The sequence below is a fragment of the Pseudopodoces humilis genome, chromosome 3 (assembly GCF_049639895.1).
Source record: "Pseudopodoces humilis isolate 2021_Gansu_Grassland_sample_001 chromosome 3, ASM4963989v1, whole genome shotgun sequence".
Taxonomy (NCBI): Eukaryota; Metazoa; Chordata; class Aves; order Passeriformes; family Paridae; genus Pseudopodoces; species Pseudopodoces humilis.
In genome coordinates, this window is record NC_142202.1 from 48364922 (window position 1) to 48389839 (window position 24918).

At 37.5% G+C, this 24918-nt stretch overlaps 1 protein-coding gene across 8 annotated transcripts in view; it reads right to left on the bottom strand.

Annotated features, from left to right (window-relative positions):
- The window catches only part of STXBP5 (syntaxin binding protein 5), a 100277-nt gene that overhangs the window by 70529 nt on the left and 4830 nt on the right, over positions 1–24918 (bottom strand). For all 8 annotated transcript variants that reach the window (XM_005518498.3, XM_014263549.2, XM_014263550.2 and 5 more), the window contains exons 3-4: positions 2153–2234; positions 1259–1359 (exon numbers count right to left, since the gene is read on the bottom strand). In XM_005518498.3, coding sequence (XP_005518555.1) covers positions 1259–1359; positions 2153–2234 — 183 coding nt within the window. The remainder of the gene's footprint in view (positions 1–1258; positions 1360–2152; positions 2235–24918) is intronic.

Here is a 24918-nt window from a genome sequence, read left to right on the forward strand (position 1 = left end):
TTGTCCAGGCCTGAAGGGGTCATTAAAGATCACTTAGTCCAACTCACCTGCTGCAGGCAGGGACATTTTTCAGTAGATAGTTGAGCAAAGCCCCATCCAACCTGTTCTAGAACACTTCCAGGAATGAGGCACCCACTACTTCTCTGGGAAAGCAGTTACAGCATCTCGTCACCCTCACAGTGAAGAATTTCTTTCAATATCCAATCTAAATCTACCCTCTTTCACTTTAAAGTCATTACCCCTTGTCCTATTCCTATACGCCCTAAGATTTTATACATGGTGATCGTAGAAATAATTTCAAAAAAGGACTTAAAATCACTTAATCCTCTATACAAAGAAACCCCAGTAATCTGCATTTATGTTGCTCCTAATGAATTTGTTCATAAGCTGCTCTTTAAAACTACTGCTCTTTAAAACTTTCACCTACCCAACAGTTTGTTTAGCATTTGCATGACACTACATTAGAAGGTATTACTTAAGTATTTAACTTTTTTTGCTATTTATTACTTAAAATTTATTACCTCCTTCTCTATTCAAAAGAAATACAAGTCACAGATTATTCTGTGTTCTTGCTAGTATCCTCTGAGCTCCCCAAGCAGTCCATCTCTAATGCATATTGTTCAAAAGTGAACACAGCACTCCAGCTGACACTTTACATATGCTGGAAAAGAAGGAATACCTCCTAAAAGGGAAGGAATACTTGCTTTAAAAACAAAGGACATGTTTTTCAGAAATTTAGTCAACTGACTTCTGGTAATTTAATCTTAAATGTCTCTCTAGCTTGCTTACAATTATATTACTTGAGTAGAAAAATTTTTAATTAAAATGCAAGTGGTTTTCAGCTACTCTGATACAAACAAGTGCTCTAACAGTGCAGAATTCTGGTTTGCCATCAAGGGAGAAAAAATTTCAGTTTCCAGTCTGGTTCTCTTGATGGTGCACACACCTGCTCCAAAATTCCTCTATAGACATACATTCAAATTATTCTATCCCTCCACATTTTAAAGATATTAAAATTGATGTTCAGCAATGAAACACATAAAGTGATAGAAAAGGCATCTCAGTTTAGGTCACTAGTGTGTCTTATTCACAACTACTGTGGGGCCTAACATTTGATTGAAAGATTGAAATTCAAACCCAGTGTAAGCCCAGTTTCAATTATGTACCAAGTTATGACTTGGACTGCATCAATAAGATCTGATCTTACAATAGCATGAGTGTGATGCTCAGGGGCACTGCATTAATAACCAATCCCTACCGTTCCCGGTTAAATTTGAGTGAATGAAGTATAGCTGGTCTCTTCTGGCGCAAGTTCCACAGGTGTAAGGTGTCATCAGCCAAGGCACTCACAAGAGCTCCCTAGGAGAACAAAAAACATTTTAGTCAACTTGTTTTCATAACCCTAGGAACAGTGTAGCATCACAGTGGAAATATCTTACATATTTATTACCAGGATGAAAAAAATATATAAGCATCTCCATCAGCACCACAGTACAGATAAGTTCTAAGCAGTAGGAGTGAGATAACTGATGTGATCACATCTTGTTCAGCTCACTCATATTTTGTTCAGTGCTATAATGAGAGATGATGGAGGAGTTTTTTCCAGTGTGTGCCCATCAGTTTCCTCATGCACATTTCTGCAGAGAAATCAAGCAATGAACTGCTAATATCTGGGTGCTGACAAAGCTAGCGAGATCCCTCTAAAAAACTGTCCCTAGCTCAAGAACAGCACTGCTGTCAGATCTCAGCTGCTACATCCTTAGAAACACACATCTGAAACTGAAGCAACTTTATTCAGTTCATGTCTAAGACAGTAACTCTATCAAAATAAAATTAACTACCTACTGAAACTGGTAGTGTTATTGAAAAAGTACTTCACAAATTCCAGAGATAACTTGCAACATTCAAGTACATGAAAAGATATTCCTAATTATTTTTTATAGCAAAAGAGTACTTTAGAGATAAAGACCTTTTTAGAAGTTAGTCAAACATTTTCCAAAACTAAAAAAGTCAATTTTTTTATAGTTGTTATTACAGTTTGCTCTTTGTGATAGATCACTTATATCTGGTAATTTTAATGTTTGCATCATGAAAAATTAAAGAAAATATGTTCCATATCTTCTATTAACTACACATAAATCATTTTACTAACCTCATTAATCAGGAACTGAAGTTGGATTACTGCAGCTCCACTGTCATGTTGACAGTAGCATTCAACTCCTGGCCGACCAAAGCTGGAATTGGTACCATTAAGGAATAACTTGAAGAATGATGAAGTAATTATTTTAACAATGTTAAATATCAGGACTAGAATTAAATGAAGTTAATCTAAATAACCATCAAAAACAAATTATTACATTTTTCAAATGCCAAAGGATCTTTCTCTCCATTTAAACATTACTTAAGGATGAAAAGAGCTGAATAACACAAGGCACTTTAAAAAAAATCTGCTGTGACAGAGATGAGAAGATCAGTAGTCAAAATATGGAGGAGTCAATGGGAAATAATGTCTAATGTAAATTTTCAGGATCTCTGCAACAAGACTTCCTGGATTCACACCAGTTATGAGATAGCAAAAGCTTGCTCTTTTTCATTCTCACACATAAATCAGTCCTATCCTTCCATAATGAATACTGATAGAAGCAGCAGCAAAACAGATTCTTTCACTTCTCCCTAGTTAAGTTTTAGTTGCAAACATTCTGTATTTTAAATGTAGGTTATTTTAAATAAAGGTTATGTACCTGCTTTTGATACAAAAATTAAGTTCTCCAACGTCTAGGAGACTGAGCAGAAATAAGAGAGGAATTAAGCAAACTAGTCAGTATTTCATCATCATTGTACGCCCAGGGTTTCTGGACTATAATTTCTCAGGGCTGAACACTTCTTGTTTTAAAGAAGTATCTTAGCTTTCAGAAGAAAAGAAATTATTCCAAAGCCGTATGCAAAACAGAGAATATATGTACTATTTTTTCTCTTGGCACATGCTAAAAATTAATAAAACAGTACAATTCTCACTCATTCTGCCAGCTTTCAATTTACTGAGAAATAGCTGAACAAAACCAAAGCGGATAATATGCACATTCTTAAAAAACATGTGCATTCACGCTACAGGCAGTTGAAAGGCTGAAAAGACTATTAGGGTGCATGCAAATCAAAACTCAAACACATCTCCTCCTCAGCCTCTAAGCCTCTAAGTAAAATAAAATGTAGAACAACAGAAGGGTGAAGTCTGCTTCAACACACTGCTATATTTTAACATTTAAACTTGAATCACATTCTTCTAGACTAATGAATCTGCATAACATCCAGCTAAGTGTTGAGATATACACTAGACAGATGTTGAATAATCCATCAAACTTAATACCAGCTTTCTTCGCCAGAGTAATTTAATTTCATTCTGCCTTGGAAGGACTTCAAGAGTCAGCGAGCCTCACCTACTTTTTTGCTTTTATTTTACATTTTTATCATTAAGGTTTTTTTAAGAAACAAGTAATCTATATTCCAGTCAGTTTATAGCTTAAAAAAAAAAAAAAAAGAGTGGAGGGGGTGTTGTCCCCATGAACGATACCTTCCTACACAAACTCAGAATACTTTTAATGTAAAGTAGTTGCTTTTACATTAACTATTGATTGACTACACAAATTGCCAGATTGAAAAATCCACAAGGAAAAACATGAATTTCAGAGCTGATTGCCTTCAGCCTTGCTCATGCATCTGCATTTGCTTGAATTAATAATTATTTGCAGAAGTAGACGAAAACAATTTTCAAATGTGAAATTCAAAGGCTTACAGGAATTGAATTTTAAAATTTGTTTATCTGCACTGACACAGGTAGTTTTCTAATAAAAGATTTTTCCCAGCCCCTCCCCAGAACAACATTTTCCAGCATAATTAAATGCACACCTTGTTCATAAGCCCTAAATTTATTTGGAATTGAGACTCCACAGCTACTTTACTTCGTAAGAGGAATATGACCCAGCAAAACCTACATCCATACACTGTTGAAGTTGCTTCTTCCTTCAAATTCTATTCCGCAGATGCTTTCTGCAAGCACTTCTGATGCTAATGTTTCTGGAAGCACTATTACAACTAGTCGGTAAAAATTTCATTATTAAGAATATTTCAATGTTTCCTTAAACAAAAAATTCTTCTACATTTTCCAGGACACCTGAACCATTTTTCCAGAAATCAGTAAATATGCAGCACTGGGAGTAAGATTACACAAGTTTTAAATATTCAGAGAAAATCTCTCTCTGATAAATTAGTGTAAACCTCACATCCAGATGTGAAACTAGTCTGGCCTCTTCTATAGTGCTCACTGTCATTTAAAAAAAAAAATTTAAAAAAATTGTCCTTACAGCTAGTCCTATTTAGTTCCTTTACTCGAGGATTATGTCATCTTCACTTTTTCACCTAGTAGCTAAAATTATTCTACTCAAATTAATATCATCCTCCTAACCAGCATTAATCTTCTTTTCTAAAGCAATGTAAAGCCTCCCAGTTTTGCAGGGTATGCTGAATTGAAAAAGCACGTCACAAAGACTGACTGTAGAAGGACAAAACATGCCTGTTTCAGTACATGTGAAGTATTTCTCAACCACACAAAACAGGCAGCAGCCCAGGGAATGCAGTTTGCCCAAATCTGCTGCACTTGTGTATGTGTGCTTTAGGCAAGAGAGCTCACTGTACTGAGCAGTGATCATCTACTACATTGTTTTTCCCAAAACAGGCAAAAATCATAATGAATAATGACAAGATGAGCAAAGCATTTTAATTTTGTAGACAGGAAAAACTCTCTGCCAAAGACCTAGGGTGGCTCTAGAGGAAATACTCTGCTTGGAGCAGTTTTCTAATCAAAGACCCATCCCTGCTCCTTCAATTCCTGCTTCATCCATGATTCCAAATATTAACAAATTGGATAAATTAATAGCTTCTAAGCTGTACCTTTGAATATTGCTTCTATGTTCCCCACTGCCATTTGGAAATTAACCCAAGAAAACACTACTATTTTATTGTCTTTACTGCATATTTTTTGCAAAAACAAGGGACAACAGCTGTGCCTGAGAGAAGAAAAAGATCACATGCTCATGTCCTAGCATTAGTGCTCATTTTCATAACTGCTAGAAGTGCAGGTAATACACAAGGAAATCACAGTATGACCTTAATTTAATATCACATAAGATTAAACTCGCTTTAATTTAAGAGAAAAAGCAACATTTCCAAAATGTATTTTTTCCAGCAAGCTTCATATCTAAGCTTACACTTCAAGCATCTCATTTAGCAATATGCAAGTTGTCTCCTCAAAATACTCTTTTTTTCAAGTTATTACTATTATTTACAGCTTAGCTGCATAGTAGCAATTCAGTGCACATCTGCCCATAGAAATCACATTTGAAAGAGGAAATTAATTCCAGAACGGTTATGAAAATCAGAGAAGACCAGTCTTTCTATTTTTTCTTTTTTTCTTTTTTTTTTTTTTAATTCTTTAGTTACTGTAAGCAGACCTAGGGACTACTGGGGCATTCTTCACATGTGGTTGACCCAACTGACATACAAGACAGTCCAAAATCTGTACCTATCAATTCAACCCTTAGCATAAGGCAGTTGTCAAAAAAATCACAGAATCATTTAGATTTAAGACGACCTCTAAGTTAATCAAGTCCAGCCTTTGACTAATCACCACCTTATCAGCTAGAGAATGGCACTAAGTGCCATATCCAGTCTTTTCCTGAACACCTCCAGGCATGGTTACTCTACCACCTTCCTGGGCAGTCCACTCCAATGTTTAACAACCTTTTCCATGAGAGAATTCTTCCAGATATCCAAACTGAACCTCCCCTGGCACAACTTGAAGCTCTGTTCTCTTGTCCTGCTATCAGCAGCCAGGGGGAAGAGGCTGACCCCACCTGGTTGCAGCCTCCATCCAGGCATTTGTAGAGAGTGGCAAGGTCACCCCTGAGCCTCCTTTTCTCCAGGCTAAACACTCCCAGCTCCCTCAGAGCTCCTTGTAGCATTTGTGCTCCAGGCCCTTCCCCAGCACTCTCCAGTGTCTTCTTGCAATGAGGGGCCCAGAACTGGACACAGCACTTGACATGTGGTCTCAGCAATGCCAAGTTCAGGGGGACAATCCCTGCCCTGCTCCTGCTGGCCATGCTGTGTCTGGTACAGGCCAGGATGCCACTGGCCTTCTTGCCCACCTGGGCACACAATGGCACATGTTCACTTGGCTATCAAAAAGCACCCCCAAGTCCTTTTCCATTGGGCAGCTTTCCAGACACTTTTCCTCAAGCCTTTAGCGTTGCATGGGGCTGCTGTGACTGAAGCGTAGGCCCCAGCACTCGGCCTTGTTGAACCTCATAACACTGGCCTCAGTACATCGATCCAGCCTGTCCAGATCCCTCCCACCCTCCACCAGATCAACATTCCCATCCAAATTAGTGTCATCTGCAAACTGAGGACATACCCAATCCCCTCACCCAGATCACAAGTAAAGATATTATACAGAACTGGCCCCACCACTGAGCCCTGAGCACTTGTAATTGAACACCAATTGGATATGACACCATTCACCACCACCCTCTAGTCTGCCCATCCAGGCAGTTTTTAACCCAGCAAAGAGTACATCTGTTCCGGGCAGCCAGTTTCTCCAGAAGAATGCTGTGGGAAACAGAGTCAAAGGCTTTACTGAAGTCCAGGTAGACACCATCCACAGCCCTGCCCCTCATGCATGAGGTAAGTCACCCGGTTTCCTAAACCCATACTGGCTGGGCCTGACCCCTTGGCTCTCCTGTAAGTGTGATCATAGTCAAGATAACCTATTCCGTAACCTTCCTGGACAGCAAGGTCAGGCTAACAGGCCTGTAGTTCCCCAGATCCTTCTTCCGGACCTTTTTGTGGATGGACACCACCTTGGCTAACCTCCAGTCGACCTTCCTGGGTAGCCAGGACTGATGACAAACAATGGAGAGCAGCTTTGTGAGCTCTTCTGCCAGCTCCCTCAGTACACTTGGATGAATCCCACCCAGTCCTATATATGTATGAGTGCCTAAATGGCTCAGCAGGTCACTAACTACTTCCTCCTGGATTCCAGGTGGTCTACTCTGCTTCCTGTCCCAGTCTTTCAGCTCAGGAGGCTAGTAGTTATTCTGATGTATACAAAAATATTAATAATTTGAATTATTTTCTAAACTTTCACCACACAGATACTGGAATCTTTTTTAATTACATTGCGATAAGAAGTCTTGATAGTACAGCAAAGACAGACCAGGTATCAGATTTGCCACTGTTACAACAGCTCAAGAGTATAAAGACAAATCTGAAACTGTAGCAGCTTTTAATATTCACTCCTTGATACTTCTCAAAATTAGAGCTGTAACACCTAACACTATTTAAACATTTGACAATTTTGACAAATTATCTATAGCCATTAGCTAGAAAAAGCCAGTAGCCATTGGCTAGATAAAGACACAAACCATTGATTTGAATTCCATACAAAACACTAAAACAAGTAGATTACTCAATGTATTCTTATGTATACCAGCATACAGCTCTCCAGGACTGCATAATATACCTGAATATTTTACTACAGTCATGTACATGTAGCAGTTTTCCACTTAAACAGACCCTGAATCATTAAAAAAAAAAAGTGCACCACTGTATCTCATCAAATCTAATGAGTACTGTTACTTTCACATACATAATCTACAGCAACCATCTCAAAGAACAATCTGCCAAGACACACTTATTTAGCAAGAGGGAGTTATTAAAAAGTCAGAAACTATTAGTCAGACACCATCTAGAAAATGCACTTCGACCTTTCACATCAATGCACTACCAAACAAGACAACATATAATTAGTGCTTTTGGTGGTGGGGGGAGGACAAGGAACGAGGGCAGTAACAGGTACAACATTTAAAAAATTGATGTTAAATCCTATTACAAATATTATAGTAATTTAACAGTAAATTAACAATACTGCTGTTTACTATTGCAGCTTTAGAACTTCCAGTGAAATGGTGACTAAACAACTGGCTGGAAGTTGAATTTTTCAATGTCCAAATCAGCTACCAATAATGTTCATTTCTACATAATTACAGATCAGCTTCCTTAAGTATTCACTTTGTTTATAGAACAGCTCCTTTAAACACTAGAAGCCAAATGATTTAATGTTAACTTGCAAAGAAAATCTCAGACTGATAAAAAGGAGCTCTGTTTTGAAAAATGCCAAAGTCTACAGATCCCAGCAAAAATTTTTGCTGAGTTTTAACTGTTTTTTTTGTATAAAGTAGCTGTAGCAATTTTAAAACACAAACCCACCCTTTTTTGCCTCAATTTGCACAAGTTTTGTATTTTACAATTAAACAATGCCTGAACCAGTTTGTGTGTAAACTGACAGGGAACAGGTAGAGAGCAGTAACTTAAGTACAATCAACTTTTTAACAACAACTGACAGGGGTCAAAGCACTTCTTAAACTTCAAAGTTGCTTACATAAATATGCACAAACACAGCATTTCCCAAGCAGCTACAAAAAGTGCCAGCAAATTTTCTGTAAAGGCTGTATTTGGTAGAGTTTTCTCAGAGCTGCCAGTGAGGGGCAATTGTTCATTGGAACAAGATGTAATAGAGCAGTACAAATGCAAACAGGATAAAAAAAAAACAAAACAAAAAAACATGATTCAAAATTAAACAAGAAGCAAGATTGGTTTTAATGATAAGTTTCTATATGCACAATTCACAGATGGCAAAGCATGCTATTGAATGAAGAGGTAAAAGCATCAATTTAGGATAAAAGAAAAAAAAACAACTAAAAAGGCTAAAGGTTTTCCTTGATTTTACTCACTTTGCTTTCTGATACAGGTTGTACCCCTTTAGTCTAAGACCTGTATTTCAGCACTAATAATGCAGAGAAGGTGACTAATCCAGTACTTTTTCTGAGTGGGATGGAAGAGATGGAGAACACTAGAATACAAGGGTAGGAAACTCTTATAAATACTGGCTTGTACAACTACACAGGATGCATGAAATGGATGGTAACTGCTAATTCAGTAAATTTTTTCCAAAGACTGCATATATAAGCGTAAATAATTACATTTTTTTTAAGAACTTCATCAAAATTCACAGGTAAAACCTTTGTATTTTGTTTCATGCTTCCAAGTCCTGCTCACCTGTTATCCATTTAATCCAGTTTAGTTTCCAAGTCAAATTTCAACATGTTATTACATACTATGTCATAATATCAGGCTTTTCTTCTTTACATGCTTAGCTTCCTAGCCGAAAATAAAGGCCAGGGGCATTCTATGCTCCTAGAACTGAGGTATACTTGAAATAAAAATGATGTCTCTTCCCAGACTCTCCATATTTTGTACAAACATTGCCAAGAGCAGCATTAACAAGTGTAATGTTCTAGAACTAGATGCTAAGTGAATTTGTATACTTATTTAATTTAGCTTATGAAAGCATAAATAACCTTGGATATTATCTAATAAAAGGACAATTTAATTTTCAAAGAACACAGCCAATCCTTGCACAATCAATTATTGTCTGTCAACACATATTTCTGACTGTAAAGCATTTTCCTGGGTCCAGAAATCTCTCTTCATTCACACAGCATGATCTAAAATAGTTCCCTTAACTCTTGTCTCACAAGCAAATTCTCTTCAGTTATTTCCAAGTGACCAACCACTGGATAGAAGTGACAGAAGAGCAGCTGAAATCACCAGATATTCCATCTCAACTTTGTTCACACACAAGCCCATTCTCCAAACCCCTCCCCACAAACTTCATAGCAGTGAGTGTAGTCTCCTGAGCCAATTTTACTTGTACCTCATTAGCCCTTTACACCATTACAGGGTTATTTAGAATAAGACAACAGATACTATTACCACTCTTCATGAAGACACTTTTACTCATTTGCTTTGGTAAAGGCAGCAGAAAAAGCAGGTGACCTAGGCATAGGAAGTGGTCTTAAAGATCTCGTATTAAAATAAAAGTTGGTCACATCTATGAATTTCTCCCTAGACTTTGCTGTAGTTTCTCTCTCAGTACTGATATCAGCTCCTTCCTTTGGACACAGCCCTTTAACGTGCAACTTGTAGATGAGGTTTAATCTGTCCTTCTACTTCCCACACCATTTTGCATCGTACTAATGATGGAAATAACTTCCTCTTCCAAACATCTTTCTGAAGAAAAGTTTAATCACTGGTGTGATTTTATCAATACAGTGACATAGGTATACCACATTTATGCTTACACAGCTTTTTGAAGTAGTCAGCAAAGTCACATGTTGAAGCACTAAGCACTAAGGATTAGAAGTCCCAACACTTCCGTGGCACAGGCCAGAGAGAGAAACTTAGATGCCAAATCCAGGTGGCAGGTACAAGTTTACCACTTCTGTCTATACCAAATTGATATGACAATCTGTCCCCAGTCTCATAGCAGTCACAAGCTGAAAGATCTTCCAAATACTCCATGTGATGTTCACAAGCACAGCATCACAAAAAGCTGCTATTTGTTTCTAAGTATTTCAGCTAGCACTAGCTCTAAACCCTAGTAATTCAAACATAATGGAATAAATGGGTCTTGGAACAAAGTTTCCCTCATCTGCCAAAGCAGAAGTAGAGACTTCTTAAATATTCTCATTCAAAGTGACACTAAAAAATTGTTAAAATTAGCCTCAAGTGTGAGCAATCACAGCTATCATTTAATTGCTACTTCAAGTATTTTGTAACACTAAGACAGTGTTTTTCACTTTATCTTACCTTAAGCCTCCTCAGGTTCCACTTCAGCATAATTTTTAGTTTTGATAATCACCAAAGGACTGAGAAACTTATTATTTCGCTACCATCAAAACAGCAGTGACCATTTTACAGGTTTGCTCAAAATTATTACCACAAATGAACATCAAGGTACAATTCAGTAGATGGCACCATTCCACAAAAATCAAGAGAAGAAACTATGTCCTCACATAAACAAGGGGTACCATGGAGCTAGAACTCTTATTTTAAATATGCAAAACCAATGCCTGCGCATTAGAGTGCCTTGCATTTTTTCATGCTTTTCATGAAACATGGAAAAAATACATGCCAAAACATTAAAAGAAATTACTGTTTTGGGGAAATAGCTGTAATTTTACTTAGCTATTCAGTTGAGGTATTTCTGCTATTACACAGAGCTCCACTTCACACCACAAAAATAGCTGCATACCAGTGTTGTACAAAGTAATATTTTTATGGTTTGTATTTACCAGAAATCCTACTTGACACAGACTATTAAAAGATTGACATTGTCCCTAGAAGTTGCTTATGCAACCTTAATTCTCCTCAAATGCACGACGGTAATTTATTTTTAAGAGTTAATGCACTAGCTCAACATCAATTGTAAATGTTTTGCATTATTCAGCCTAATTTTTTTTAAGTGTCAGAAGAGAAGTGGTCACTTCACTCACAAAACCTAAAATGTCATTTTAAAAACTGACATTAAAGCATGTGTCTTCAATATTATTAAGCTGTAAAGCATAGCCTTAAAAATAACCCTATCCATTCCATTTTAATTCTTCTCTTAAAATTTGTCACAGGTGCAAAATTAGATCCTGCAGTTTGCTTCTTTCTCAGTGTACTTGAGGATTTCAGATGTGTCCTTTCCTTGGCCCCAGGAAATGCACCACTGGACAGTGCTCAGGAGTTCCTGCAGGAGTATAAATACAGAGCTAGTGTTTTGCACAAACTGTGAGTTTCAGAAGCTCAAGGGTTTTTCTTAGAACTGGGAAGGGGATCATCCAAACAGTATTACGAGATTTCCAGGTACCCAAGGCCCAGTTGAAGACCACAAGAAGACGGAAAACAGGTTATCAACAGAAAAAGCACAGTCCAAGGTACTTCCCCTATGCATCTTTCCTGCAGTTTTTCCTAGTAGGTACTTTGAGATGGAGGGAAGGTATTACCTTGCAACTTTAATTTTTTTTTTCCTGCTACTTTAGAGAATCTCCCTATCTTATTCGCTTTACTTCCAGTGCTTGTCAGATTCCAAGCGATGTCTGATACTTCAGGCAGTGCTTATCTACCCTGGTATCACAAGAATGTTTGGTTTACTAGCAGAACAAACAAATAATCTGAGTCTGAAGAGCTATTTCAATCAACTTTGACTGAAGGGAAAGAAGTCTTCAGATAATATTTTACCATAAGTTTCATGAAAATATGAAGCTGAAATGAGGGAAGAAAGGAAGCTGGAAAGAGTGGGAAAAACCCAGGTTAGGCCCATATCCCATCCAAAGCATTACCTCAATGTCCTAAAATACAGGCTCTGTGTAATCACAGGAAGCATTTCTAGAGTTACAACACACATGTAACAGTACTACAAGATTGAGTCATACAGTAGCAAGTTCCACAGTGAAAGTGTCTGTCTTTCCTCTACAAGTATCCAAAATAATAGATATCCATGCATTACAGCACACTTCACATAACTGAAACCATTCCAGTTTCAAGGAACTTGAAGTGCCATATACAGCAAACTGTTGCTTCAAGCCCCTCAAAGACACAGAGAGGGTATTTATGCTGCTCCGAACTTCCAAGTTTCTTCCACAATCCTGCACCTTAACAGAAATATCTACCAATATTTCTGCATCAGTAAGATGCAGGTAGACCAATGCAATAAAACCAAGCACTGAAGGTTTATAGTTAGATCTCTGATTTATTAGGAGCAAGGAAAGGTTCAGGGGTTTGAGTTTATAAAGACACTTGAGCATTTATGTACACTTCCTGCATAGGAAAGGAAAAGCTGCAGAAACAGTAGAGGTTTTCCTTTCCACTTAGCACTTCATCTCCTTCACTACCACCCTGCTCCCCAAATGCCAAGAGAACACATTCACATTTCCACCGTTCCTCTCACCATTTTTACCATGGTAAAGAGAAGGCAATGTAAAGAGCAAGTCTGCACAAAGATATGCTTGAAGAAAAATAGTCAAATTCCTCAAAATTATTACCTACAAAGTGACTGTTGTTGAAGTACGAAACTAAGGCACTTTGAACTTTTTTTAAGCAATTTGGCTCTCACTGTAATCTTCAGCAACATATTTACAGACAAACTACTTACAAGAAAGTGAAATTGCTGCTGTTTAGTTAAAAGATAAAACCTGCCAATTATACATATTCCAAAAAAGTAACCTTGGTCATCACCACTAATCACAGTACTACCCCATAAAGAAAATTTAAAAAGAGAAAAAAAAAATAGGGGAAAAAAAAAAAAAAAAGAAAAAAGGAAAAGAGAAAAAAAAAAAAAACCATTGCTGCTTGAGGGAGACTATCACCACAGTCCAGAGCTTTACTGAGGTTTTAAGGTTAAAGCCCGAGGTTAACAGATGTCAAATAGACACCATTTCTTATCTTTTCTACAGAAGTTTCCAGCTGTGAAAAAGGGAACTTCAGAAATACCACAACATGAAAATATCCAAGGGCTCAGACAAAAGAAAAGCATTGTCTGGACCAGGACTCTTCATCCAACCTCAAGACAGTTTCTAAGCACCAAATCCAGATCATTAAAATTAATGTGGCATTGTAGCCCCATCAATCCAGACCTGCTTTGAGTCAGAACCTGCATTTATGCAGTGTAGTTCAGTGTTTAATGTTTTTTGATTAAATAGTTGGTTTATTGTTTTGAGCGTCAGACAGCTTTTTCTACTCAGCAATAGAAAAAATGAAATTATTTAGTTTTGGAAGTTCACTTCTATAACACCTTCCATCAAAAATCCAAGAGGAAAACAGATGTAATTGTCAGCCAGCTACAATTCACTAGAAGCTGTAAACTGTGGAAGTTTTATGTATGCTCTGCATGGTGAGGAATAAAAAACACATGAGGCTCAAATATAAGCTGGAACAGTAAACATCTGAGCTGATAAGTGTCAGACAAGTCACCTGTGGTGCTCTTCAAACATTTACTAGGGAAAAAAAAAAAAACACACGGGGAAAACTACTGTTTCAAAGATTTCACTAGAAAAGTTTGAAGAGAATAAATACTAAATTTACAAGCTACTGTTTAAACTTTATTTCTTCTTTCAAATGTCAGCACAGCAGAATAGCAATGAAACAGCAACAAATAATCCCATTGTATATTTACAGTGGTCACTAGGTCTCTGTGAATTAAAAAAAAAACCCAATCAAGAAGAGCATTAGACTTCCTGATGGTAAAGAACTCCACCAGAACAAAATAGAAGTCACATATGTATTAAGAGAAAAAGCTAAGGAACTTTTTCTGGATAACTGCATGGAAATTCACTTTAGTTCTTTGAAGCATTACAAATCTGAAAATGTTTTGCCTGCAAAGCATCCCTACTTCTTTTGCAACAAAGGACTAGGAAAGTTCCCAACTGATACATTAAGCACTGCTTATCAGACTTAGAAGTCTGATTACTACTCCTTTTTCCTTCACACGCTCAGTCTGCTCAACTCTCTAAACCTGGTGTGTCTTCAGAGAACTCATAGTCTTCAAATTCACTGTCAGCTACAAGACCTCAGTCAGGACAAAAACATTTCAACACAAACACTCCTTACCCCTCCTCACAAACCACATCCATACACAAACTTGTTTCTCCTGAAGCAGAGAAGAAAGAGGAGAGAGTTGGATCATTCACCCCAGATCACCAGAGATGCAGGATAGTTACATTCCTGGAAACTATTCATGGCCAAAAGCTACAAGTAATTTTACTAGAAAAGGCACTACACTATAAATCACACCTGAAAAACTAAGAGAAGTATTTTTTAAGAATTATTTTCTGAGAAAAAGAAACCAGCCACATAGAGACACTGAAAAATTTAAAGATGAGATTTCAAAGGAAAAGTAGAAATTATTTATATTACCCAACAGTTTCTAATAAGACAAAACAGCAACTAAAAAAGAAACAATATAATCTCCTTGAATAAAAATGAAGAAACATTAATTAGTGACCTATTGCTAAAATTCAGGATTAAACCTATTTTCAAAATAGGTTTCTAAAAACCACTGTGATAGACTGATACATGTACTCCAGTCAAAGTTCAAGAAAATTACCACATTGAATAAAAACAAGAAAAAAAGAAAGACAACTAGAGATCTAATATACCAAATAATAGCTGTGAGCAGCACTAAGCTACTAAGATACTTCAGATTACTAACTATGTTTAAAAGTTCTTGTTAGGAGCTGAAAATCATGTGTTTACAGCAGATCAGTACTATTCATACAGAATACACTTACACTGATTATCTTTACATATTGCCCATCAAAACACTAAGATAACACCAACCAACACTAACAACAAGCATGCACAACTGAGTTTAATTTCATCATAAGTGAACTTCCCCCAAATTAACTATAGTTGTATAATTTAGTTATTGTCTGTACTATAGCAAATAAAGACAGGTTATTCTGTTATTCTGAAACTTAGGGTGGTATTTTTGTAGAATGTGGAAAAAGCTCTCAAACTATGCTTTTAAGTATTTTGCCTCTATTATAATCAAAGTCCGCATAATTCAAGTTTGAGAAGAAATATCATTTCAGAACTATTTTGCAAGAATAGTCTCTTCACATGAGTTTTTCTACAGCGATAGAGTAGATTGTACTCCTGGAAATGCCAGTGCATTACTCTGTATATGAAAATAGCAAGAATTAGCAGTATCTTCTTTGTCAAATTGGTTACAATTATTCTGGTAGCACACTGTGACTGCTGAGGAATGGCACAGAGTAGCATTTCTCCTTTAAAACTTACTCAAGGGTATTGTTTTCTAAACTTGCCCAGTTCTGTGTTCGCATTGCAACAGTAACTTCCGCTGCAGACAAAAAACTGAAGGCAGAGAACATTCTCAGATAGCAGCGTGATCATCACACTCCTGTCTGCACAACAGCTTCCTTGATAAACTCACCACTACCCCACTTCAACAGTCTTGGCATTTTACTTTTTAACACACCATTAATACATTCTCATCAACTGTTCAGGCATCTCATTTTCTACCTTTAGCAGCAAAGACATTAATAACAAAATAGAAAAGCTAAGAAAATTATACGTTGTGCCAAAAAAAATCCAATTACAATATTAAATATTGAGTTGAAATGAAGACATGTTTCTGTTTATATGCCATGATATAAAACTGCAGTTTCTAAATAGTTTGACCAAACCAAACTTTACTGTCAGCATTATCTGACGTGCTGCTTCTCTTACCAGGAGCTGCCAACAGAAAGAGCAGATCAACAAAAGTCAATAAAATTAATTCAGAAAATGCCCTTCCTCTCCCCACCCCCACTTTTTTTTTTTTTTTTTAACCACAACACCATTTATTTGATCTGGAAATTATTGGCAGTGTATTCATATGGAAAAAATAAATTATTTTCAACTGCCAGAATTCAAAAGTAGTTTTTGTACTTTGCTACTCAGGTAAGAAACAATACTGCAAAAGTCAACTCCTGCTGCCTCTCCTCTAAAATATGCATAAACCAAATTATCTTTTTTTTTTTTAGTAACCCTTTGACTATTAACAAAATTGGGACCATACTCCCAATACTTCCATGGACCAGGTCTGTAAGAAAACAGGTATAAAAGCAGTCACATCCTAGGCAGCACATATACTGGGGGTAATTGAAAAGAAATTTGGACCTATACCTTTGTTTAGGTGTTTTTTGTTTGGTTGTTTGTTTTTTTTCTTTTTAAAGATAGAGAAGTACAAAAGTTTAAGAAAATGGTAGTATTTTTTGTCAGTGGCTGCCACATGAACTCTTATTTCCTTTGACCAACAGCCCTTATGAAAACATGGGGACATTACTAACAAACAACTACCAATTACTAACATTGCTTTTGACACACAGGCTACCTGATCTCTCTCCTTCCCCATTAGTAACACACCAGGATTTCTTTCTGAAAGGTTGTTTTTGTGTTTTTTTGGGTTTTTGGGGGTTTTTTTTGTGACTTTCCTTTTTATCTGACATTTAGGGGTGGCTGTGGGGGTAATCTTACTGCATCAGTTTACTATACAGATTTGGAACACATATAAAAGGGAATGCCAGGCAAATTATTGTTTTGCAGCCCATTCTCCATATTAATAAGCATCACTAAAGTTTAGTAACTGCACTGCTAACATCAACATTACAAAGTCCAGTTAAGAATGTTTTTCAACTGTGAAGATGAACATCTGCTCTGTTTAACAAGGTAGTATGACTGGGTAGAGCATATGCTAAAAAAATTAAGACAGGCAAGCTAATACTATCAATTGAACATTAAGTGATCACAAAAAAAAAAAAAAAAATTAGTATTCCATCATTTTCCCTAATGAGCAAGATTTGGAGAATGCAAATAGGTTTTGTCCATCTGCTGCTACTGAGTACAAATCATTGTTACTAGTTGTGAAAGTGGGAGGGCCTCTAGGAGAAACTGTTACCAAAAACATTGGACACCAGCTGGATTACCTCTTTACTTGGCTACTCTTGAAGCGTTACATTTATTATTATTATGTGAAACAAAAATCAAACAAGGTTATTTGTACACATACAGAGTACAATCCAGGCAGCAGCTTCAAGAAGATGTAGAATACAAACCCCTGCTTAAATAATATGAATCATACAAAATAAAATAATAGCTCACTAAGCAGAAATACAAATGTATTGTTTCCTTTGGATCTGCACCCTCTCTTTAGTTCCCTGACTTACAAAGCTCCAAAGTTAAACTCCTATGGAGTTTACACGATAATATAAAACAGGAAATGACAAATTCTTGGAGAATCCATGACAGATACTTCAGAAAACAGCGAGTTTGATCTATAGCCTTCTTGATGGAGAACCTAACCTCCACTCTCCACCAGCACTGCTTTTAAGAGCACTGTATGGTTTGAGTGGGATGGGCTAAAGACTTACTGTGAACATGGAAACAGCAGCCACTGCTATTACACTGTATCAATCCTAGAAGAAAATTAAGTTTCAGTTTTCCTAAACATAAATCAGGTTTTAATACTTACTTTTTAAGGTGTTTATGAAACAAAATCCTAGACATTTAGCAGAACTGGCAAATAAGGTAGCCTTGAGTTATTTCTATCAAGCTGTAAACATCTCTCTGTACAACACAAATCAAATAATTGATTTAGCAAACTGCAACACAGCCCTTTTTCACATATTACAAGATCTGCATCATTATTATTACAAAACAATTCTGGTTTTATGTTTTGACAAAGGTATCTGGATACAATCCTGAGTCATGTGCTCTAGCAGGGTCTGTTTGAGCATGGGGGATGCACTAGATGACCTCCAGTGGTCCCATCCAACTTTACCCATTCCTTAAAAGCACTTTGTTTTCTATGCTTGCAGACACACATTTATAGTTTCACCTACTTTCACTATTCTCAGCACTCAAAATAGAATTTAAAGCAAAGAAAAACCTCTAAGTAATTGAAAAATAAAAAAAAATCTCAAATCTTTCAAGTAAAAGTCTATAAGGTTAGAACTACTTAATATTAAGAATACTAGGACTATGGATGGAAGACTAAGCAGGACCTACTCCTGATATTAAAAGAAAAAAAATATTAAAATCATTGCACAAAGTGATTAACTTAAAATAAATAGTACACAAACCAAGGACATCATCGAGTTGTACAGATCTCAACAGAAAGCTAATTTTAGAATTTCTTAAAAGGAGAATTTTTTAAGTGGAAGAAAAAATGGCTCTCATTTGTGTCAGTCTTAAACTGAACATCAATGTGCCAGAACAAAACAAGAAAAAGTAATTTCACAAATGCATTGTAAAAATCACAAGGAATCAGGATTCAGTATGAGTCTCCAGAAGCCAACAGAACTGTTACATATTTTAGAAATTTACTAAATAAGGCATTATACCATTCTACCAGTCCTCTCTTCTGAAATATTACTGTTTCAGCTGTTTCCAAGACCTTCATTATTTTAATGTATCCAAATTCCGTGATACAAATACCACTGACAGAGATTTAAATTATGTCATTAAACCTTCACCTGTATTTGCACTGAAAGTCAACAGTGGTGGTAACTTAGTGCTTCCTTTGATAAACATGTAAGCTGTACAATTACCAAGTGCCCATGATACAAGTGTTGACATGAATGGGATCACTAAATTATCATGAATACTACGAGGCTACACTTGACTGGCATTCAAGTACCAATTACAATACCACAACTGAAACTTATGGGTCAGCAAAATAAGGGAACTCCAAAAGCTGCTGGCAGACGGCACACAGGCAGTGGGTAAGCAATGTGCTTTTGCCTCAAAAGACACAAACCTGTACCTCAGGCTGGCAAACAAATTACTGCATGTCAAAGAATTAGATCTCTGGGAAAACAGAGTCTTGTCTGCTTAATGAGATGAACTTTGCAGGATCAAGAATCATGATTTTTCAAAAAAGCTATCATCAGTTTGATAGTACACTTTAAGATAGGCACATTGAAAGCAGCAAGAGGAAGAGGGAAGACCCAACAGATTAAAGACCTACCACAGTATTAACTCTCTCAAAACTACTAGGAACGCAAATCTTTTTCAAAATGTAAAACCACTAACAGATAGCTAAGATCAAGGACAAAATTAACTGTTCACAAAATCCATGTCCTGAAGTTCTGTTTATCTTCATATTGAATGTAATAACTTGCAAGTTTTATTCTGTTTTTCACTGAGGTACATAGATAAGCCAACTTCTAGTCACCGTAAAGTGATCATGTAAGAACACTTACCTTTGTCTTTTGAAACCTTTGTACAACAAAGGAACCTGGACACTCAGAAGTATAAATCAGCTACAAAATTTTTTAAGTTTTGTTAGGAAGGGTTTGAAAACTTGATTTGTGCTCTCATACTTTCTTTATCACATCTCAAATCTTAAGCTGCTTCTACTCTTCCAGATGTGACTTTAGTAAAACTACTCATGTCATCTCCTGCAGCAATAATGCTACTTCAGTTCTAAAAGCCATTCCACAGTGATCAAGAAAGAACAAATCAAATAAAATGCCAAATTAAGATCTTAGTGAACTGAGCAGCGTACCACAAGTCTGAAAGCCTAAGCTCTGCTCCAGCCACCCAATGTCCTGTTACAGTTTAGCCAAAGCTCATCAGGTCACACAATCCATATACCACCTCCATGTTTCACAAATAGCAAAGTGGTACAAGGAAACAAACCATGATAATGCTACAGTAACCCACAGCTTTACAGACTTTGCATGCTTTCCGAACATTTCCTTCCCCGGGTTCACCATGACCCAGCAAGTTTGAAGCTGAAAGGCAATATCCATTAAGTTTCTGCTGTCAGTAAAATACCTGCAGGGAAGTTTTCATCGTAAAGTTCATTTTTGTAGATTACAGTATGAGTTTCAATACAATTATACTCAGGTATTTTTGAACAAAAGCAATTACTACTAGCAGTTGCATTAGTAGAATTAAAATATATTCAGTAATACTCCCAATGAAAGACCTGCTGCTTCCCCACAATTGCTACAATATGGCCTTACCTACAGTCCCTTCAGAGATAAACCTGCTCCATCATAGCCACACCCATGGCTGCAGTCTTTCCTGCAGCCTGCTCTGTTGTGGGATTTTCCATGGCCGCTCGCTTTCAGGCGCTCCAGCATGGACTTATCCACAGGCACTGATGTGTCAGTGTCTACCTGTCTGCAGCACAGACCTGTCCCTGGGCCTCCATCCCTCCAGAGCTATTCCTGCTGCTGGTCTGACACAGCCAGAGCCACTTCCAGACCTTCCTGCTCCCACACGGATTCATCCATGGGTCAGGTCCCTTTGGCTGCAGTTCACCAGCAGTCCCTGGCAGCCCAGGGCACAGCACAGACACACAGACAGTCCCTGGGCAGCTGCCAGCCCCGGCACATCGCCGCTGCTGTTATCACAATGTTCCCAGGCACAGCAGTGAGGTGATAAAGCAGCGCAGCAGCAGCAAAAACCAGCCACTAATGAGCACTGGACTCTAATGTACAGTCAGGCAAGCAAGGCTCCTGCCAATTAATAGCTGATCAGCAATTACAGCTATAAATTCAATCTAGCACATGCCAATCAAACCTGTCATTATCTCAAATCCTTTGAGCTGCACATTGGGTGTCATAAAGGATTGTTGGAGTTTAACCCCAGCTGGCAACTAGGCTCCACACAGATCCTTGCTCACTCCCCCTGGTGAGATGGGGAAGAAAAATTGAAAAAGAGAGAAAATTCACAGTTTGAGATAAAAAATGTTTAAGGGACAAAGCAAAAACCACCTGCACACAAGCAAGGCAAAACAAGGAATTAATTCACTGTTTCCCGTGGGTGGGCAGAAGCCATCCCCAGGAAAGCAGAGCTCCATCATGTGTAACAGTGACTTGGGAAGACTAACGCCACCACTTCAAACATCCTCCCTCCCTTTCCTTCTTTTTCTTCCAGCTTTATATCCTGAGTATGACACCATATAGTATAGAATATCCTTTGGTTCAGCTGTCCCGGGCTGCGTTCCCTCCCAGCTACTTGTGCACACCCAGGCTGCTCATCGGTAGGGTGGGGTGAGAGGCAGAGAAGGCCTTGGCTCTGTATAAACCCTGCTCAGCAGTAAGGAAAACATCCCCGCATTATCACAACTGTTTCCAGCACAAATCCAAAACACAGCCTCATATCAGCTACTGTAAAGAAAACTAACTTTACTCCAGCCAAAACCAGCACTCTAAGTTTCCCAACAAGTAAAACCACAGATTTAAAAAGAACACCCTCCTATTTATTATAAAGAATTCAGTCAAAGCTTTCTCTGTGTAGGACTCAGTTGGTTTAATTCCATGCACTTTTGGGAGATGCATGCCTCACCATGCCATTTAGGCCCTATTTAATTTCAGAATACACAAAAGTAGCTGATTGTCTTCATTTAGAGGATGGGAATTTTTCACTAAGATAACAATAACCATGTGAACAAAGTGCCAGATGATATGACAAGAAATGCAGTAGTGTTAAAAGAAACAGAAATGTGACAAGATTAACATATGCTTTAAGCAAAGTAGTTTTCTTGTTTAAACGACTCTGCGTTAACTGAGTGGCAAGGTAAACAAATATTTTCTCAAAAATAAATAATCAGTGTCTCTCTGACATGACACTACTGCAATATTTTTTTATAGGTTTACCAAAGTACTTTTCCCAAAACAGGCATATTTGTTCAAAGTCCAGAACACTACTGACAAGGGTTGAGAACATTTTCTTCAGTGTACAAATGCCAAAAGACCCTGACTATCCATGAAAGAATAGTTCAGTTCAAATTTGGTGTGTTCACAGAATCAGCAGAGTTACAGAGTAATTTAGGTCAGAAAGGATTACCCAGGTTCATCTGAACCAGCATCTCACTTGAAGATGTGCCAAATTCAGTTGGATGCTCTGTGTAAAAAACTGAAATCTTTGCATACTCTAAACAACTCAAGCCACTGTCCTACTGCCAGTGTAGAGCTACTACAGAGAAGAAAGAGCAAGTACAGAACTACTTCAATAAAAAATACTCAAAAAGCAGAAACCCCAACACACAAATATCTCAAGCTGATATTTCCACAAAGAAAATCTGAACGATCCAAAGGAGATGTAATTTTAATGGATATAATCACATCACAATTTGGGAATGGTATTTTGTTAGAGCTTCAGAGAATTTACCAAATTGCTTGAATTTTGTGGTATACATCTATGGCAAAGCTTTCCAGATGTTGCAACAAACGCTTCATCAGAAATTGACTGCATGGAACCACATACCCAGGTTTTTGAGCTATTTTGATTTTTTAAAAAAGTGAGTTCTCAAAAGGGCTGGAGAATGGAAATTACAGAAAACAAGTTTTATATACCCCAAACACAAAAACTTCAGCCATTTGCTTGCACAAGACGTCTTTTAGTGCTGAAAAGACTGTGGGGAAATTAACAGATACTGACATTCAGGACGATTGGAATCTTCAGATTTTTAACAATGGGATGATGAACAATCCAATTTTTCTCCTTCCTGTGAACTTGGTTTGCAAAAGGAAAAGAAAAGCCAACTTTAATTAAATAACCTGTTCTGCTGAGGAATAAAGAGTCAGAGGCAGAATTTGGTCTGTGTGGAAGGTACCACACTCCACAGGTACTCCATTCTCAATTATCTCCAGTAAAAACGGTCTTCCTTACTAGAACTTCCTCTATCAAGAGAGAGGCTGAACTTCATGTTGCAAATGTGTATTTTTAAGGCACGAAGCACCAGTAGCTATTGTATTCATGTTGGGAGACTATCACAAAACACCTGATTTGATATATTGCCCTAGTTTCGCTATATAGAAATTAAAGTGTCGGAAAATGAAGAAACTTGTTTAAGATGGAGCAGTTAAACAGCAGGGACCAGGAGAATTCCTTCAATGTTTCTGCTTTAGCTTCAAAGTTTATTCTACCTTATAAAGGCAAACAAAAAAAAAAAGCTCAGCTGACTATTATTATTAATTGTACAGAGCCCTGGACTTAAAACTTCTGAGGAAACACCATCCTAAAGGCAAAAAAAAAATCCTGAAAAGAGTTCATGATATCTTTCTCTATCCTCTTCAGAATCTACACAACACCCTGTTCAGATTACATTATGCTTCCAGAGGGCCTTCTAAGTAGAAGAGCACAGAAGCAGGGCTATTACTTATGACACTGAGCACTGCCAGGACGTCGCAGGGTAAAGTCTATCCAATTACATCAAGTTAAACCTTGAGTAGATAAGCTGAACTCTAAATCATTAGGTTTTGATATCTGCTGGGAAAACAAAGCACAGCCAATTATGCACAAAACTTTCGTAACACCAAGGACTATATGTCCTACTGTAAAGGTTCAGGTATGCACAGGAAAGAAGCAAAGCATAGATGAATTTTTAACTACTTAATGTTTCACATGTTGCAACAGTAGATCAAGAGTTGAAAGCCACCCTTGTAACAGCAGCTAAATCCCTTCAAGTATGGAGAAAACCAAAGACCTGTAGTGACAAAAGAGGCCACCAGCAGCTTACACTGAACACAGCAGTTTGAAACCAATACTGAGCACACTTGCTCCCTGTGGGGATCACACCCAATCACAAAAATCCAGCACAAAGAGGGAGTCTGAGGCAGAACTGCCACACAAGAGGCAGGCCACCAGCTGAGACTCACACACCTCAAACAGCTGGAAAAAGTATCCTCCAACCAGCACCACAAACTCAGAGGAACAACCAGACCAGCATGTCCAGCCACTACTTGGGAGAAATAATTTGAGATTTTATGTCGCTCAGCAGAGTGCTTCTGCCCTTGTGTCCACCTCATCCCTCAATTTCCTTTGCAACAGAGAAAACAGACTCCAACAGCTTAACTGCTTTAACAGATCCTAGTCTCAGGAAAAGGGTGACTTAAAGGCTGCTCAAGGTTTCTACTCTACTGAGCTACTCACTTTGTAACTTTTCTTATACACTGTACAGTAACCCAGATGTTGCTCATAGCTGAGAACAAAGAGAGCTTTTGTTATTAATTGCTTTTTCGGGTGGGGAAATACTTCTCTAAGGATCTGTCTGCCTCCAAAAAGCTTGGTTTTAAATCTCTTCGCTAAATAAGAGTGAGAAATGTTTCTTAGTAACTAATCAAGCTTTTTATAATGAATACAAGGGACATACTGCTCAAGTTAAACCAGTGGATAATCCCAAACTAACTTTCATGACTCATAAGGTTAAAGTTTTACACTAAAAGCTGTCTCTTCCTAGTATTTTTACAGACTTCTCTCCCTCTTAAAACTACAGGATCTAGAACCAACAGCTGCTTATGCACATAGAATGCAAAGTTGCCCCTCTGGCACACTGTGTTACAAACTACACCCATCAAGTCTAGAGGCAAAAAATATTAACAGAGTAGTAATTCTATTTCTAATCCCATTAGTGCAACATGACAGCTATAATTTAGGTACTTCCATTTTTACATTTACTTTGTGGAT